The following is a 19,543-nucleotide window of genomic DNA, read 5'->3' on the forward strand; positions in this document are numbered from 1 at the left end:
CATAGGTGACCTATCAGGCTGGACCAGGGCCTCATGGCTTCTCTGTGTGGGAACCAGAAAGCTTAAGTGATGCATGATGTCATTGGTTGCCAGAATGTGATCGAGGGGGAGACTAGGAAAGATGTGCAGTAACCATTCTTGCATGGATCAAGTTGTTTTTTTATTTTGCTGGTTTCTAAGGAGGGGGGCAGTACGGGTTACTCATACTCTGGCTACTGTCCCTGGAAGTTACCCCTACTCCACTTTGTTCTCCTGTGGGAGTGCCTAGTAAGAACAGTATTTTTCAGTTCCAGTTTTTCCATGCAGCAGGACTCTCATTAGGGAGTCCTATAGCAGATATAGCAGTAAAATGTTTAGTTTACAGTCCTGGTCAAGCCCCCGGTCATCTGGGCCAACAAGTTCTGATACTGTAGCAACAGATGTCTACAAAACAGATATTCCAATATGACTAATGCTGAAAGCAATGTATGATGACGAGCGCCAATAAACTCAGGGTTAGGTTTAGGGTGATCTCAGTTGTGCGTGAGTTGTGTGTGATTTCAGGACTTTAAAAGACAGTGGTGTTACAGGGTGAAACAGGGTAGGCATGTTTTAAACAGCAGAAATGTTTTGCCTCTAATGGGAGATATGGTGCGGTGGTTGTACAGTTATGGTTAACCCTAGTTGGTCCAGCTGTGGTCATCACTGTCTTTCTGTTCTCAGTGAACTCGCTAGGTATCAGTGATGAGCTCAAACAGAAGCTCCAGGATGTGATGGTAGACAGACACAAACTAACACTGGGGAAGACTCTTGGGGAGGGTGAGTATGACTCAGGTTTCCCCAAAAGCCCCATCATTGTGACACACAAAAATTCACAGAGTTGTGTTTGTGCTGCTGCAGGCGAGTTTGGCTCCGTTATGGAAGGGTTGCTGACCCAGGAGGATTCTGTGCTTAAAGTAGCTGTCAAGACCATGAAGAGTGAGTGAACACATATGAACAACTAATAGGGTTTATGTGAAGAGCCATTATGCCCTCTGTCATTCTCACGCATCACAATCTTATAAAAATCAACCTTCTCTACTCTGTATGCAGTTGCTATCTGTACACGTACCGAAATGGAAGACTTTCTGAGAGAGGCAGCCTGCATGAAGGAGTTTGACCACCAGAATGTCATGAGACTACTAGGTAAACCCCCCACCCCATGTAAGCAGGCTTTATGACAGCACATGTCAGTAGGTCTTTGGGCTAACATACCAGAGTAACAGTGCTTACCATAGTTCTGCTATATAGTTATTAATAAAGTAATCAAAGAAATTAACCAAAAAAAAAAGAGTGCTGCCAAAATCCACAGGAGGTAGCTGTCATGAGCCTGGTGTTCTTACTGATGTGTGTGTGGCAGGAGTGTGTTTACAGACTGTAGAAAGTGAAGGTTACCCATCTCCTGTGGTGATCCTGCCCTACATGAAACATGGCGACCTCCATAGCTACCTGCTCTACTCCAGACTTGGAGACAGCCCTGTGGTGAGTGTCTACTCTGCCTCCCCCCATCCTCCCCACCACATATACATACACACACACACACACACACACACACACATGTACAGTGCACGACCACCCTCTAAATCACACAAATCACACAAATGGACAACCTTTATATGCAGCCTTACAAACAGCACAGTGGCAAACAAAGCCGTGTGACGCAACATGAAGGGCATGTGTGATGGGACATGCTCTCTTGCTTCCAGTGTTTCTGTTCTCTACCTTGGTTCCAGGAGGTACGCAGTGCAGCAAACCTGCTCAGGACTTACCCCTTCATGTCTTCACCTGTCTAGTTCACACTTAGCTGCTACCAATCCATTTATTCTGACATCAGTAGTTTTACCACTTGTACATGTGCTAATATTGTACTCAAAAAATGTGTAGACGGGTTAACAAAATACATCTCGTGACGTTTTCTTTAGTGCCTTGTTTTGAAGGGTCAGAGGGGGATGGCCCCTGTTTGAGTCTTGATTCCTCTCAAGGTTTCTTCCTCACACTCTAGGGAGTTTTTTTTCTTGCCACTGTCACCCTTGACTTGCTCACTTGGGGCTTGGGCATGGACAATTGAAAAGCTGCTTTGTGACAATATCTGTTGTAAAAGCGCTATATAAATACATTTGCCTCATTAAAATAATTTTAAATCTATCATGACCATATTTTTCAGTGTTAATTAATTATTACTTTATTCTGAATTATCCTCATTGCCAATCAACAAACTCACCATATACACACCATATAAATCCACTGTTGTTGTTTTGCTCATCACCGCCTCCCTCTTTGGAGCACTATTAATGGCTTTATTTGTAATTATTTATCATTCACAAACAGGACACAAACATTAGCAACCAGACCAAATAAGATAAATAACTGAAATAACTCACTGTTGTTTCTGATTGGCCAGCGGCTGGCTCCCTCATGCCCTAATGGGTTAAGGCAATGCTTTGAGTCTGGAAATGCAGTTGTAAACTTGACAAAAAAAATTCCCCGAAAGTGTCCTCATGTACACAACTGTATCAGTTCAACTAGGACATGCTGGACATCTGTGTGGGTGTGGATCTTCATTGCAGTTCATTGTTTTGTTACTGAAATGGCCAAGCATGAAAAGGACTCTAGCACCCCCTAATGTATAACCATTAAGTATGGTGCAGTTACAGTACACTGCTTTGCATCGTCATTAATTTCACTAAGGCATCACTTTTAATGTTTACATGTGTCTGTTCGTGTTCTGCAGTATCTGCCCTCTCAGATGCTGGTCAAGTTTATGACAGACATTGCAAGAGGTATGGAGTACCTGAGTAGCAAGAACTTCATTCACAGAGACCTGGCAGCACGAAACTGCATGTGAGTGCAAAACACACACGCACACAAAAAATACTCACACAAATTTACACAGAAATGCACATGCATAAACAATTTTATACAGAATAAGTATTTGTTGCCTTATAAAGTTTTTTATTACCCTCAGAAGTAAGTATTTTTGCTGTGTCTGGGTTTCCTAGGTTAAACGAGAACATGAATGTGTGTGTTGCTGACTTCGGCCTCTCCAAGAAGATCTACAATGGAGACTACTACAGACAGGGTCGCATCTCAAAGATGCCTGTCAAATGGATCGCCATTGAGAGCCTGGCAGACCGAGTCTACACCACCAAGAGTGATGTGGTAGGAAACACTGTGGGGACACCTGTTACTGTGCTATTCTGTGCTATAGCTGAGCTGGAGGATCTGCATTGCAGGGGATTAGGTCTTACTAAGATCACATGTTATAGGATAATACATCTGAATGAGCTTTGTTTTATATATTGAGGAATTCAGCCAAAACTATTCACTGTGATAACTTCTTAACTCCACTTTTCTCCACATCAATTAGTGTAATTTTTACTGTTTTGGTACATTTCTTGGTTAGTACACCACAACAGTCATGGCCAAAAATTGAGACTAGTGCAAATTTTGGTTTTCATAAAGTTTGCTGCTTCAGTTTTTATGGTAGCAATTTGCACCAACTCTATATTGTGAAGAGTGATCAGATGAATTGCAATTAATTGCAAAGTCATTCTTTGCCATTAATTAACTCAAATCACAAAAATTACTGCATTCCAGCCACTGCATTGCAGCCCTGCCTAAAAATGGCCTGCTAACATCATTTCAGTGATCTTCTCGTAAGTTCAAGAGAAAGTGTTAACAAGGACAAGGAAGCTGATATCACTCCATCATGCTGATTAGAAGAGCAGACTGGTTGCTTTAAAAAGGTGGTGGTGCTTGCAAAGTTTTCTTCTGTTAAAAAAGGGTCAACACTGTAAGTCTTTGCTTAAACATTTGTCAATAAAAAGTTAGAAAACTTATGAAATGCTTATTGTACTTCACTATAGCATATCAAAATCTGACAAAAAGATCTAAAAAAAATGAGGCAGTAAACTTAGTGAAAAAATTGGTGTCAAGTCTCAAAACATTTGGCCACAACTGTACACCAGCAAAACTTTTTTTTTTTATTATAATAATACATAAATAAATAAATAATTTTTAAAATTACAAAACACTTTCAGATGACATTCTTTTCCTTATCCAATAAAGTTACTAACTCCTACCAGGTGTAAACAAGGCTTCTTAGGACACTGGTGATATGAATGTGTGTGCTGACTCTGTAAGAACATTGACACAGCACACCCAGAGGATGCCACATCCTGTCCCGTAACACTGTTAGACTGTCATCCTCCTTATCTCCCTGCACATCCTCTGACAATCTGTGCTCTCTCTTTATCAGTGGTCATTTGGTGTGACTATGTGGGAGATCGCCACGCGTGGCCAGACTCCGTACCCCGGCGTGGAGAACAGTGAGATCTACGACTACCTGAGACAGGGCCATCGCCTCAAGCAGCCACCTGACTGTCTGGACAGCATGTGGGTGATCAACATCTCACCCCACACTCAGACCCCCCCGTATAACGTGGTCAGCGTTATAGACCAGCACTGACCACGCACACACACTGTGTGTGTTCTCCAACATGGTTGGGCCTCAAGTTGGATGATGCTCAATTTCTGAGCCATAAAAAATAAGTTTAGGCAATTTTTAATAATAATGATAGCAAATTGTTGGTGTGGTCCCAAAACAAGATTGTTGTGTTAAGGGATTACAAAAACACTGTATACATCACTTAGCTTATGTTGCACTCTTAGAGAACCTGACCATTACTGATATAAGATGATCACTTTCTGTCGCTCACCCACTCTCTCTGCTCTTTTCCTCTTGACAGTATATAGCAAAGCATGCTTGTGGATCCTTACCATTTCTCCATTCTGAGTTAATGTCTCCTCTCTCTCTCGACTTCAGATACTCGCTGATGTTTTCCTGCTGGTTGCTCAGCCCAAAGGACCGGCCAAGTTTCGAGGTCCTGCGCTGTGAGCTCGAGAAGGCCCTGGACGAGCTGCCTGATCCGCAGGACCCTGACGAGATCCTCTATGTGAACATGGAGGAGTCGCCTGGCGAGCTCGGAGCAGTGGGGGGTGGAGAGTCCGTGATAGGGGGTCCATGCCCCCTGAAGGCCATCGATGCCATGGCCACTGCGGAGATCCACCCACCTGGCCGCTACGTAATCTGCCCACAGCACGAAAGCCAGCGCCTGCTGCACAGCGACTCCCTGGAGAGCCTGACACTGTCGGGGTCCACACCAGCCCTGCTGCAAATGTACTCCCGCGCCACCCCAGCACCCTCCTCTGAGAACCTGCCCCTAGACGAGATAGAGGGGCCAGGTGGAAAGAAGGCACCCTGGCAGTGACCCTGAACGGACTAAAAGAGACTATGAAAATGTATATTGCCGCTGTACTGCCCTCGTAGGGATAGATTAGGTTTTGACCCTCAGCGTCATTCGCCCCTTTGCACATGCCCTCTACACACACCTGCTCACACATGCACACTTCCACTGACCCTCCATGGTTAAATTGAGGCATTTAAAATAGATATAGTCCAAATGTTTCCAATCTCATTATTTTACTTCTATAATATAGTGAGGCAATTAACAATCATATATTTTTTAATCACAATACCCATAAACCTGAGATGTTAACTCACCACAACACTGCCAACACACCCACACTTTTGATGGTAAACCTAGTTAAAGCTATTCAAACTGATGCACCATTCAAGCCTACAGATTTAAACTAGGTCAACATGCATCTGACAAGTTAGCATGAAAGTCTATATGACCACATGTAAAGCAAGCATTAACAATGAACTCAGGACGTACTAACTCTCAGCCAGTCAATGGAAGCAATGAACTCAGGAGGTACTAACTTTCAACAAGTCAATGAGAGCAATCCAAAAGACATCTTGACATTGCTTAAAACCAGCATATCACTGCCACACTGCAAACAGGAAATAAGGCCTGATTAAGTCATTTGTTTTCTTCTGAACACTGGGTTCCATGTCCACTTTTGACAGTTGGGAAGTTTTTTTACTTTGTCCTCTCCAAAGACAATGTTTAAAGCCAACCCAGGATTCTTCTAGTCACTGGAAGATGGCTTTATATAATGCCAGAGAGTACGGGGGAATCACCTTGTCAGCGTTGGGAAAGAATAAAAGGGAAAACTAATCTAGGTTGGATAAATGTAAATGTATCAGAAATGTTTCTACCAAGATCTATGTAAAGAGAACATCCATGTTTCTTCCATCAAACAAACAAAACCAAATTCCCAGTACTGTTCTGGTGACTACATCATTGTATAAATTGACTGTCTGCATTCCTGTGAGGTAGAATGTTTTTGATGAGTGAACCATACACTGTACTGAAAGGTTACCAAGGTTTTCTTAACATGCCAGGTTAATGCTGAAATCTAGCCATTGTCCTCAAACTGATCTGAGACCAGTTTTATGGTTTCCAATGGCAACATAGGCTGGATCCCATATCAGCATAAAAAGGGCAGTAGGTGAGACAGGGTTAGGGGCACACCAGACTTCTGCTACCCAGCAGAACCTCGACTCAAACACAGTATTATTGTGTTTGTTTGTTACTGTTTTTTTTTTCTTTATCTTTTTTGTATATATGAAATCATTGCACTAATCATTTGTGTTGTCAATGTTTTGTGTTCAAGTTCTTTTGTCTGTTATGCATACTGCCCACTTGTTGGCCTAAGATTCCTATTGGATATATGGTAGAATTAGCATGAAATTCTTATTGGATATATGATAGAATTATGGTGAAATTGTGATCAAAGTGCTAAGCTTCTTTTTGAACAATTTTAAATGCTTAAAAGAACACAACATAAAATAATTGTTTATAACTTTTTATATGTTTAAAAATATTTACAATTTACAAGTTTCATGTTGAATCCACTGAGAAACAGAACAGTGTGTTCATTACTATCAAAGTTTATGGTATGGGAGAGGAAAGACTGAGGTACAATTTTTCATTTAGTGATACTGTTTCAAACATTTAATTGGTTTCAGAAATTTTAAAATATTTTTAATGTACAGTGAATTGCAAGATGTGGTGTTGTACGTAGATGTCAATGCATGTGTAGATCACGCTTCATTAGACACTGCCATGTCCTTCCTATATCTTTCACTGGTGTCATCTTCATATTTACAAACACATTTTCAGGGTCTTAGGCTCTGTTCGAAATAGCCTACTACATGCTGCACTTAGTATATACTGTACACTGGATACTGGTCCCCATAGTAGTATGCAATACAGTACCCAGTATGCAACAAACGTAAACCATACTACAGGGTCACAAACATGTGAAGGTTCCACCCACTTGGGAAAGACCAGCCACCATTGCATGACAGGATGCAGTAAACCATAATGAGCTCTGGTCATGTACTAAAATATTTGGTGGAAATTGGACATCATCCGGGTAGCTTTCGTGTACTGGAAAAATTTATTTTGGTCAGATGCTGCATACTGATTTGGGACCCAATCCGTATGTGAGTAGTATATAGTAGGCTATTTTGGACATACCAAATTTTCCCTATCTTTAGGAAGAACATAATTCTGACCATTTAAAGACAAATACAACTGTTTTCAGTTAACCTTAGATCAGGATATTGCACAATTCCCTTACAACGAAGAAAGTACTCCTTCATGGTGGTTGTATAAGATGGTCACATGCACTCCTTCATGGTGGTCTTATAAGCACATCCTGTTGCACAAATGCTGTCACGTCCATAAAAATTCACACGTGAATGAGGCAATTTGACACTTAAAAGTGCCTTGGAAAAAACAGTATTCCGCCTTAAAATTGGTGTTTGTAATATGCAAATGTGTAGAATTAGGTCTGTGTGTCTAGATAACATTAATGTAACTATTATGATTTTTGGACAATTTTGATATGCTTTTATATGTAATAAATGCTATCTACACAACACATACATTTGTCTGTTTAATCAACACGTTTTAGTGGTTTACAATGAGTGACATTCAGCATTACACCAGCCAAAGTTCTTTGTACTCTTCACAGCTACATTACACAACGTAGCTTTGATTATTACTGGCAGGGATTAAAAGTGCCCAAAGTGAAAAACCATCCACACTGAAAGTGAAGAAACTAAAATTAAGTGCTCTGATGAGATAAGTACATGAAAAAGGGTAACAAAAAAAGAAAAAACAAAATGAAAAAAATGAAAGCGCGCTCTGGAGTCAAAGTTCTACAATTTTTCCCCCTCCCTACTCTGGCTGTCCCCAAGGGTAATTTCCAAAAAAACAACAAAAAAAACAAAACAAAACCCTGAATCTCCACCTTGTGGTCGAAGCTGCTAAAACATGCTAATTGTTAGTCATTAGCTCCTGTGAAATTTTTCCCTTAACCTTCCGGGACACTTCAGATTTTTTTTCCTCAGAGGAGCTAATGGCGAAAAGCATATTATACTTACTTCGACCAGGAGGTGGCGATTGAGTTCCATTGACACAATTTGCAGAAGCAAATCAAAACAAAAGCTGGACATCGTTAAAAATGAATCAAATTGTTTCATTTTCCTTAATAGTGATTATAACAACAGGTAATGTTATGGATGAAGGAGTTAGCTTATTAATTTTTATCTGAAGTTGTCATATACCGGAAGCATGTTATAAAAGGCCATTTAAACGGACGTTGTGGAAACAAACAAACAAAAACAAACAAACAAACAAAACAAAACAACAAACCCCCTCCCCCCAAAAAACACGGGTGTGTTCAGCCTGGGATTTCTGGCGAACACTTGCACATAGATGGCTAAAAATCGGTAAGCATGTACTTTTTATGGCATTTTTCGGACTATTAAGACATTTAATGTGGATAGATGGGCAATATTTAAGAATTTTTAATGCCATCAAATTATTTATTTGAGTATGCCAGATCTGCCCCGCCCGCGAAGGTTACAGAGCATTTCAGGAAAGCCACGGATATGGTGTCAGTCAGGACTGACTGAAGTTTATCTGGAACTAACCTCCTCTTCTGTTGTCCCACTGGCTGGGAATATGTCAGAAGAATGCATGTGGTCAGAGTCGGGGACTGTACATTTTGGCCTGAGTAATCAAAGTTGAGAAGGTTCATTTACTGATGAGCAGAAGTTGCTCACAAATTTTTGTGGTACACTAAAGAGATATATTGCTGTGGAATAAAGCTATAACAATATCTATAAATAAAGCTATTAGTCTACATGGTTGCTATAGATAATCTGTATGTATAATGAGTGCTAAAGTTAAGGAGTGAATGGGAAGAAGGAAGTGAGGAGGGTCCCACGTGTGCATGAGTCTTATACTGACATCAAATGGCAGAATTCAAGCCAACATTCCACAATGTGTTTCTAAGAGCACATTTTAAATTCTGAATGGAGTCTGTAGCTATGTTAAGCGGTTCAGCTGTATTGATCGCAGAAAAGTGAAGACCATTAAGAAAGGAATAATACAACGCCTTGCAAGTGCCTATAATTATTAATTTATGCGGAAACCATTTATTGAGCCCGTCAATATATCCCCTCCCTACACGTTCTGCCTATTATTCTAAAAATATTTTCCAGACTGGCTGGAACCTCTGCAGAAATGAGCCTTAGTACTTTATCGCACTAGCAATTTAGATGTCAACTTCGGCTACTTTTGCTAACGCTAGCTAGCTACTGAGTCTGAAGTCTATAACGCTAGCGTTACCTACACTGATGGAAAAACACTAAAATCAGCAGCTAATTATGCGGCCTATCTGGCTTAGGTAACTTAAGTTAACCTACGTTATGACGCACTTTGGCTCTTTGGAAAGGTCACCAACAGCCGCAAAAGCGCAAGTTGACAGTGTGAGACTGCCGAAACATTGTTCCTCATTATTTACCGACCAAGGTAGCAGGTTTTCGAACTAATGTATACATCTAATAATATAGTTAGCAAGCTAGCGTTAGCCACTAATTTAGTTAGCATTACCCAAGCGCTGACAAATACATTTTAGTCATGTACCTTTCCATATGTAACAAATATTAACTATGACTTTCAAATACAAATAGACTTAACTTGCCTTTAAAAGTTGTGGCGCTGTCTCTTTGCTTTGTTCTCAGGCCATAAAATGGCGCGAAGGTGTTAACGCGCTGCCTCAGCTCGAGGGACTATAAAATAATGTTGGTTCTGTTTGGCTTTGAAATCCGGTATGACCAAAGGAGGATGGGTTCACCTTTTGAGTATTGGTTTCTAGAAAGAAAATTTGAATTGAATTAATTATATATGGCCTATGTGATTTGTAGGCTGCCATGGTACTTATGTTTCAACATTTTCCCATTTAAATGTTTGGTTGTTCTTGCAATAAATAAACTTGTGTATCAATCATATTACTCATGTCCACTACTCTCATCTAGTTCAAGGCTGGGTGTCTACAAGTCAACTTTCAAGTCATGTACAACTATCAAATCGGAATAAATCTGAAAATAAACGGGTCACAAAGACAAAAATGTATGACCATTTGAGACAGCAGTTTTTAAAAGCTAATAATTTGTACTCTTTGTGAAGACTTTACAGTTCCAGGTGTGCTGTTAGTGGTTTTAGTGTGCACTGGTTATATATGGTTTACATATACCTCTCCAGATTCAAATCTCTCCCTATACCGAATCACCCAAATCCAAGTGAGAATTCTGCAGGCAATGAAGCATTGTTCAAAGTATTGTGGTTAATGTCCTGTATTATGCTGGATGTTTATTCCACCTTAACAGACTTCATCAGGGCAGCTGTGTGAGGATCTAGATAATATTTAATAAAGTACACACATAATGCAATGAAGATTTCACAGCCGTCAAAGCCGTCATCTTTGTGGAGGCATGTTAACAAATCTTAGAGAACAGGCAGGTTTGGTCTGTATTCAGTGCATGTTGAATAGTGCTTTGTATAAATACAAAAAGGCAAGAAACCAGTTTGACCAGTCATGAGACAGTAAGTGGCATATTTTTGGTGTGCGAAAAACAGTCACTATGAACATTAGATGTTAGAGATGTTCATTAGCATAAACCAAATCTAATAAAATGTGCCTTTGTAAAGATCAAAAACAAACAACCAAAACAAACAAACAAACAAAAGCCCTTGAGATAAACTGGGTGAAAGCAAGAAGCAAGGTGCTCTTGCTAAAGTAATGAGCAGTTTTCCCTTTTTAATCTAAATCAGGCATGTTATGCTTTGACTAGAATAACAGCAATCTACTTCTAACCAGCCACAATGTTTAACTGCCTGAGCACCAAGCACGTGTGCAGCCCTCTACCACTCACCAAGCTGACGTAAACCACGCTGAGACTCCAGGCTCTCAGCCTTCACTCTGCAGTAGCAGCCAACCACAGAGCTGCTCTTTATTTATCTAGCGCATATCAACATTGTGGGGATTTTGAAGGCTCACAAGTGAATTAAGTGACAGTTGTATGTGTGCATATGTGTGTAAAACAATATAAAGTCTCTGATGGAGCAGCAGTGGGTTATTTAAATTATCAGCTACTGTGTGTGTGAGTGTGTGTGTGTGTGTGTGCGCGCATATATTCCCATGTGTGTGTTTGTGTGTATATTCCCATGTGTGTGTGTGTGTGTGCGTGTGTGCGTGCAAATATTCCCGTGTGTGCATATATTCCCAGGTAAACCAGCACTGAATTACTACTCAGATTCACATTTAGAGGAATAATATGAGTGCCACTGAGTGTTTAGATACATAGATCAGACGTTTCCATAAATAGACCTTTAAAATAAAGGTATCTTAATGTATCTTTAAGTATCTTTCATAGGTCAATAAGGGCAAGTCATCTGTGTAGTTAGTAATATGAGTTCCTTTTCAGAGGCTGGTATTGTTTGTAAAATCACAAATAGTTAAAAGTTATTCAGCAATTATACATCATGTTTAGTTTAAGCTCCCGTTATTAGTAAAAGATATGACATCTTAAGAGTGCTCACGCACACACACACACACACACACACACACACACACACACACACACACACACACGCACACACACACATTGGACATATACATTACACACTTGGGGATAGGGGAACCATTGTCACATGCGGGGTTATAAACCAGTGGGGTTATAAACTCTTCCCAGTTCAGGACAGTCCAACTGGACGCGATATGTAGATCCTTACATCTATATACACTACCCCATTACTGCTCAACCCCCATATCACACACTTGGTATGGTCCCACTTTTGGCTACCAAGTCAGTGCGCTTTACTATTATCTACATACAGGGGGGCTCACTTGAGGAGAGACAAGTCATCGGCGAAGTCACCAGCACCCAGAGAGCGCAGGCAGCGGGAGAAGCGCCACTGGCACACCATGAGGCAGAGTGGCAGCATGAAGAGGGCACAGATTCCTGCCATGATGTAGGCGATGGTCATGAGCGTGGACTCGTCCGTCTGAGGGATGTTGTATGCGCAGTCCTCCAGCTCCAGGCCATGGAACGGGCCCTCCACTGAGGCTGTCCGGAACTCGTCATGAACTGCGGAGATGTTAAACACATACACACACACAAACACAAACAAAGTGTCACTAGTTGTTGGGTTCAGTCTAGTTGGGCTAATGTTGGGGGTCCACACTGCGTGGATCTTGAAATAAATTCTTTTCAATTTCCCTGAAAGATTTTGTCATTGGTATTTATCTTGGGCATTAAAACTATCCTTTGCTGAAAAGAAATACTACACAGTAAGGAATGCCCTTAAACTCTTTAAAAATCAAAACAGAGCCAAAAATTACATTTAAATATTAATTAATTTGGTAAATACTTTATCCAAAAATTACCTACAAAGGCAAGAAAAACACAACCATACTGACTAGATCTAAAATGCCCTAAAACAGCAAACTGATGTTAGATTGTAACTGTGAAATGTACAGTTTCAGAGTAGATACTTCTACATAAAACACCTCAGTTTTCTGTCCTACCATGACAGGTGCTGACAGCAAAGCCAATGCGCTTGTGTTGGCGGTCGAAGACGACATAGAAGCCCTCCATGATGACAGCACCCATCACTGTGCCTGTACTAGACTGAGACACTGCAAACTTGTAGCAGTCTTCCTGTGCAGAGGCGACGCCCTCTACAGGCCTTAGGTACTGCTGCAAGAGAACAGGCTACGCAAATTAGCTTAACACATTCACACACATAGGGCATGGGCATTAGCTGAGCATGCACAGACACACTAAACACAACACACACACACACACACATAAATACACCACACACACATACACATAAACACCACATGTACACACACACACAGACAACACACACTGTACCTGGGGCAGGATGGAGATGCGAAAGGACTGGTTGTGGTTCTCGCTCATTAGGTAGAGGGAGATGACGGGGAAGATGTGCCAGGGAGTGGTTCCAGCCTGCCAGCACACCAGCTGCTCACCCAGCCAAAACCCAGATGGAAACTGTTCTGTCTGCACGGGAGAGGGAGAGCAGGAGAAATGAGACAGAAAAAGACCACCACAGAAGAGAGGGATAGAGAAGAAGAGAGGGAGAAGGAGAAAAAAGAGGAATAGACAAAGAAAAAGAGGGAGATGGTAAGAGGAAGAAAGATGTATAGTCAGAGAGATGGATAAAGCGAGGGACAAAAGAAAAGAAAATGAAGGGATATGGGGAAACACGGGTATGGGGACAGGTATAGGGGAGGGGGGAAACACATGGGATTTGGGGGGAACACACAGGTGTATGGGGGGAACAGAGGGGTATAGGGGAGGGGGGAAACACACAGGGATGGGGGAGGGGGGAAACACATAGGGGGATTGGGGGGGGGGGGGGACACAGCGGTATGGGCCTATAGGTTAGTGTTAAGCAGTGACAGGGTTGGTTAGGGTCAGGGTTAACCAATGACAAGGCTGGGTTAGGGTTATGGTTAACCAGTGCCAAGGCTGGGTTAGGGTTAGGGTTAACCAGTGACAGGGCTGGGCTGGGCTAGGGATAGAGTTAACCAATGACAGGGCTGGGCTAGGGATAGGGTTAACCAATGACAAGTCTGGGTTAGGGATAACCAGTGCCAAGGCTGGGTTAGGGATAGGGTTAACCAATGCCAAGGCTGGGTTAGGGATAGGATTAACCAATGACAAGGCTGGGTTAGGGTTATGGTTAACCAGTGCCAAGGCTGGGTTAGGGTTAGGGTTAACCAGTGACAGGGCTGGGCTAGGGATAGGGTTAACCAATGACAGGGCTGGGCTAGGGATAGGGTTAACCAATAACAAGGCTGGGTTAGGGTTAACCAATGACAAGGCTGGGTTAGGGTTAGGGTTAACCAATGACAAGGTTGGGTTAGGGATAGGATTAACCAATGACAAGGCTGGGTTAGGGTTATGGTTAACCAGTGCCAAGGCTGGGTTAGGGTTAGGGTTAACCAGTGACAGGGCTGGGCTAGGGATAGGGTTAACCAATAACAAGGCTGGGTTAGGGTTAACCAATGACAAGGCTGGGTTAGGGTTAGGGTTAACCAATGACAAGGCTGGGTTAGGGTTAGGGTGACAGGGCTGGGTTAGGGTTAGGGATAACCAGTGACAAGGGTTTCCTGCATGTTTCTGTGGTTTCTCCTCTTTCCCAGTCTGCTGAGAGAAAAGACCCAAGAGAAAAACAACTGACCGAAGAGGCGGCCTCAATGGCTGTCACAGCCGCCTGGAACACTTTACGAGGGAGGCGCAGGTTTGTGGTGCCGCTGTCAACAATGCTCTTATCATAGTTATACTGCCAGAGTGAGAGAGAGAGAGAGAGAGAGAGGGAGACAGAGATAAAAGTGTTATTTTACACTTTACAAAATTTAATTTCAAAGTTATCAAAGCTCCTGTTCAGAGATTTCAGGTTGACTGAAAAGACTAAAACATTAATGACAGTAAGAAGAGCTGACAAATATTTATGAGAACCGTTCAGTCAAAAATGCTGTAGCTGTATAACAAAAAATATCAATGAAAGTGCGAAAAGATGCAATTAGCATTATGCCAATTAAATTACATTATTCTAATCAAAGGCTTTCAGTCATTTTGATATCAGCTTGTTTGTGCTACTGCTTTAAGAAAAAATTGGAAAGCTTCCCCTCTTTTGTACCTCTTTGCAGTCCATGTTGAGATCCTGTCCGTTGACTTCGATGCGCACAATAATGACCTCATAATACCACTCTCGACGAATTGGAGTGTACCACACATCCCCCACATAAAGGGAAGGGTCGATCCCGCCAATAATCTGTGAAAGTTTTATTACATGGGCTTATCACATTCATCCTCTACGATAACATGTCCTCATATTCATATTACTAAGTCACACATCTTTTTCAAGTGTATATTTGTCAGTTTGGCTTTGTTATAGCTAATGCCCTCCTACCATGCTGCCCCCCACAGTGGCGCTGCCCAGGCTGTAGTTCTGTGTGAAGCCGGCTCCGCACAGCTGCAGGGAGAACAGGTTGGGCACACTGGACTGCCTCACCAGAGAGTCGAAGAAGGGCTCCAAGTTCTCGTCAGGCTAAGAGGATAGCAGGACATGAGACAGAGAGAGGACACGAGAGAAAAGACATGAGAGACAGGAGAAGACAGGAGTGTAAAGAGCAGACCTAGGATATTAGACACACATGGACAGAACCCACCACACCCCACACACACATGCATGTGCAGCCCCACAAACACGTGTGTGGAGCCCCCCCCCCCCCCCCCCCCACACACACACGTGTGCAAAATTCCACCCCGCCCCCCACATACATACACCCTTAAACCACACACATGTGCAGTACCCACCCTGGCAATCTCGGCATAGGCCAGGCCCAGAATGCCCTCCCAGTTAGAGCCATTGATGAAGAAGCGGTCGGACTCTGTGATGGCAGCAATGTTGGCTCTCAGGGAGATGCTGGGTCCGTGCGGCACCGACACCATGTCTGTCCCCAGCTCCCCCTCCCAGCGGCCCTGGGTGTATGGTACGTACACTCTTGCCGCCAAGTCCCTGTAGGACGTAGAGCTGAAGAAGACAAAGATGTGTGGTCAGCTGTTTTTCTTTGTTACAGGACCATGGCCAGCATTGAGAGACAAATCTGTGCTGCACTACACCACACCTGGCTCTCAGTAGCATCACACTACACCACACCTGGCTCTCAGTAGCATCACACTACACCACACCTGGCTCTCAGTAGCATCACACTACACCACACCTGGCTCTCTGTAACATCAAACTACACTACACCTGGCTCTCAGTAGCATCACACTACACCACACCTGGCTCTCTGTAACATCAAACTACACTACACCTGGCTCTCAGTAACATCACACTACACCACACCTGTCTCTGTAATACCACACTACACTACACCTGTCTTTGTAATATCACACTACACTACACCTGTTTCTGTAATATTACACTACACTACACCTGTCTCTGTAATATCACACTACACTACACCTGTTTCTGTAACATCACACTACACCACACCTGTCTCTGTAATATCACACTACACTACACCTGGCTCTGTAATATCACACTATACTACACCTGGATCTCTGTAACATCACACTACACCACACTGGGCTATCTGTAATATCAGGTGTGGTCAGGTCATGTGAGGGTGTGGTCAGGGGGTGTGAGGGTGTGGTCAGGGCATGTAATAGTGTGGTTGGTGGGTGTGAGTGTGTGGTCAGGGTGTGAGGGTGTGTTCAGGGCGTGTGAGAGTGTGTTCGGTGCATGTGAGTGTGTGATCAGGGCGTGTGAGGGTGTGGTCAGGGAGTACTCACAGGGAACGGTGGTAATATCTGCGCAGGAAGGGGTGGGATGCTGCTCCAACTGCAAAGTTACTGCTGCCTGTGTCCACTAGTATATTCAGCTGCAACACAATCACACATGGGGTTATGTGGGATGATGTCGTGAGGTGGGGTGACGTGGGGTAATGTGGGGTGTTTTCAAGTGAGGTGGGGTGACGTGGGGTGTTGTTGGGTGATGTGGGGTGATGTGGAGTGATGTGGCGGGCGTGATGTGGGATGACATGGAGTTATATGGGGTGATGTGGGGTGACATGGCATGATGTTGGGTGACGTGGGAGGATGTGGAGTGATGTGAAGTTATGTGGGGTGACCTGGGGTGACCTGGGGTGATGTGATTTTGGGGGTGTGACTGCCCTTGCAGTGGTAATTAAAGAGTAGATGTTTTATTGATTGTCCTTCTACCTGTTACCAGAGACAGGCTTTAAGCCTGTGTGAGTCACTGACTATGCAAAATGTGATACAGAGAGAAGGAGAGATAGAAAGAGAGGGAGAAAGAGAATGACAGAAAAAGAGAGTGAAGAAAAGATAGATAAGCAGTATTCAGACTCTCAGACAGTAGTAGCTGAATGTTTCTGAATCAGGACTCACTCTCTGACCTTTGTGTACCCTTCCTCTGCCTGCAGAACCCATCCTGATTCTGAATAAGTGTACCATCGATTCATTTAGCAACGTAATGCAGGTTACAAATATAAATGACAATCCCACAATTCCATATCAAAGTAATAACATGAGTAAATAAGTAAAAAAATTATTGATAACATAAAAAATGAAAACTGTTAGTGTTTCTAACAATGAGTTATCAAATTAAATCATACTTATGTATGATGTAGAATTTGAAGATCAGTCTTGTTTCTGTTTACAAATACAAAGCTATAGACATAAAAGCGTGGCATGTAAGATCCATTAGTGTAGTTTTAAGGGACGTTCTGAGAGAGTTCCACTGTAGCTCTGTCCACTCTGTCCCCACTGTACACTGTCATCTGTCCCGCTCCAGACCTGCTCATGTCTGCTGACTGGGCATCTCTCTCACTGTTCCACACAATTCTATTGTCCTCAGATGTCCGTTAAAGCCATGCCAGCAGAGGGAAGAGAGAGAGGAAGAGAGAGAGAGGGACAGAGAAAAAGAGAAAGGAAGAGAAAGAGATGGAGAGAGACAGGAAGGCTTCCTGTGCTTTTTTTCCACACCAGCATCCTGCCCCGCAATACCCCCATCTACTGTACACACACAAACATACACACACCACCCGCATGCACATGCACACTTTAATATTTAAAATCAGATACATGATCTCAACTATACAATTCCAGGGAATATCTTTTTACTCACTACTATACGTCTGTTATGAGGTCCCTCACTATCGTCTCTGTAGGGTTTATTATTTTAAGAAAAGGGCTTGGATTAGAGTATCAGGCACTTGAGTCCTCAGTAAAGGATGAATGTGTATGCAGAGCCAAGGCTGCTGGAACTGTAGGGATTAGTCAATAATCTCAGTTCTTGGCTAGTGATTGGTCAGTAATCCCAGTGCTTGGCTAGTGATTGGTCAGTAATCCCAGTTCTTGGCTAGTGATTGGTCAGTAAACCCAGTGCTAGGCAGAGCCCTCCCCTGCCACTTCAGCAGAGACCAAGTCTCTCATACAGCACAGAAAGCAAGTGGGGTGTATAAAGATACAGAAAAATGACTAACTCTCAGCAAGCTCTAAAGCAACACAGGTCATTCAGTAAACGGATAGGACTAATATTCAAATTAAGTAATGTCATGAGGCACGTCCTCTTAGTATCTGGCTTCCTTCGTAACCCTTGCGTTACTGTAAAAATAAACACAAGCGTGTCAAGTGACACTACTCTAACCTTCTGTGGCGGTGTGCCAACAGCCATTTCCACGTAGTAGCCTTGTCCCGACTTCCCACGGAGGTTGTCGATCATGTCCACAAAATTAATGCTACTGGTACCCCTCCGTTTCCGCATCGGCATCTGGGGACCCTGCCAGGGTTCAGGCTGCGGAGGGGTGTGGGGGCCTTGTCGCAGGGCCACACGGAGCACTGTAGAGCTGGTCCCGGACATGCTGACTTCAAACAGGGACATTATTGTCCACGAAAGTAAGAGCAAATGGTGACACAGCCTTGTCATCCTGTCTAGTAGTTCAAGTCTTTTTTCCAGCACCTACAGCACCTACAGATCCAATTTTAGACAGCGATTTGCTGACCGCTCATTTGACATTGTAATCAAAATACCAGTGAGAAATGACACAACTCGGCAATTTACAATGTGTTTGAAAAAAAATCCGACAACTTTATCATGACACTCGAATGACTACTGCCACCCGTCTTCGCCATCTGAGACAGATTTTTCGCTTTAGAAATCAGCACGTACCATTCCTTCCAGTTATGTGTAATATATTAACAGGTTACTGTGCCCGATACCTCATTGCCAAACCAAGGTTCATCTTCTGGAAGCCGAATTGGCAAAACAGGAAAGAGCTAATAATAAAAATGTAAAAATATAAGTCAGGAATAAAAAGAATAAAGACACGTTACAACGGAATGACTGAGATTTGGTCGCGGTTTCGCTAAAAGACATTCTCCGTTAATATCTAGCTGTTCAAATTTCGAAATGACGCCAGTTTACCGTTGGGTTTTTCTAATAAACACTTCCATCGCGGTGCCTCCCATAATCCGCATCTGTCCGATCTCTAAGCACCTCCTGCCTCCGAGTCCTCCATCTTTCCCCGCATCCGTGCGCACTGAACGCATCTCAGGGCAAAATATGAAAGCCTTGGTTGTCGAGCATTCTGGGATATGTAGTTCAATGGCGTGTAGGCTAATACATCTCAT

General features: G+C 42.9%; 2 protein-coding genes across 8 annotated transcripts in view; one reads left to right on the plus strand and one right to left on the minus strand.

Annotated features, from left to right (window-relative positions):
- Positions 1–7,877, plus strand: part of axl (AXL receptor tyrosine kinase) — a 28,791-nt gene extending 20,914 nt beyond the window's left edge. Inside the window, exons 13-20 of the mRNA XM_027030655.3 lie at positions 703–798; positions 880–957; positions 1,072–1,164; positions 1,379–1,500; positions 2,750–2,859; positions 3,018–3,177; positions 4,277–4,413; positions 4,844–7,877. Of these exons, the coding sequence (XP_026886456.2) occupies positions 703–798; positions 880–957; positions 1,072–1,164; positions 1,379–1,500; positions 2,750–2,859; positions 3,018–3,177; positions 4,277–4,413; positions 4,844–5,288 (1,241 nt within the window). The 3' untranslated portion in view covers positions 5,289–7,877. The remainder of the gene's footprint in view (positions 1–702; positions 799–879; positions 958–1,071; positions 1,165–1,378; positions 1,501–2,749; positions 2,860–3,017; positions 3,178–4,276; positions 4,414–4,843) is intronic.
- Positions 7,878–10,692: 2,815 nt separating this feature from the next.
- bace1 (beta-secretase 1) lies at positions 10,693–19,482 on the minus strand. Of its 7 annotated transcripts, none has more exons than XM_027030636.3 (11): positions 19,338–19,482; positions 19,133–19,189; positions 18,561–18,774; positions 16,685–16,773; positions 15,701–15,917; positions 15,294–15,431; positions 15,021–15,155; positions 14,562–14,663; positions 13,226–13,375; positions 12,874–13,045; positions 10,693–12,433 (listed from the first exon to the last, which is right to left on the minus strand). In XM_027030636.3, exons 1-11 carry the CDS (start codon positions 19,460–19,462, stop codon positions 12,189–12,191), a joined length of 1,644 nt encoding a protein of 547 aa, XP_026886437.3. In that variant the 5' UTR covers positions 19,463–19,482; the 3' UTR covers positions 10,693–12,188. The 7 variants fall into 7 exon arrangements, with proteins under 7 accessions (XP_026886437.3, XP_026886442.2, XP_081580114.1 ...); XM_027030641.3 differs by having other exon boundaries at positions 18,561–18,778; positions 19,338–19,432; XM_081723988.1 differs by having other exon boundaries at positions 18,561–18,881; positions 19,083–19,189; positions 19,338–19,431.
- Between the last annotated feature and the right edge of the window lie 61 nt (positions 19,483–19,543).

This window comes from Electrophorus electricus, chromosome 11, assembly GCF_041902795.1.
Source record: "Electrophorus electricus isolate QZ-2024a chromosome 11, ASM4190279v1, whole genome shotgun sequence".
Lineage (NCBI taxonomy): Eukaryota > Metazoa > Chordata > Actinopteri > Gymnotiformes > Gymnotidae > Electrophorus > Electrophorus electricus.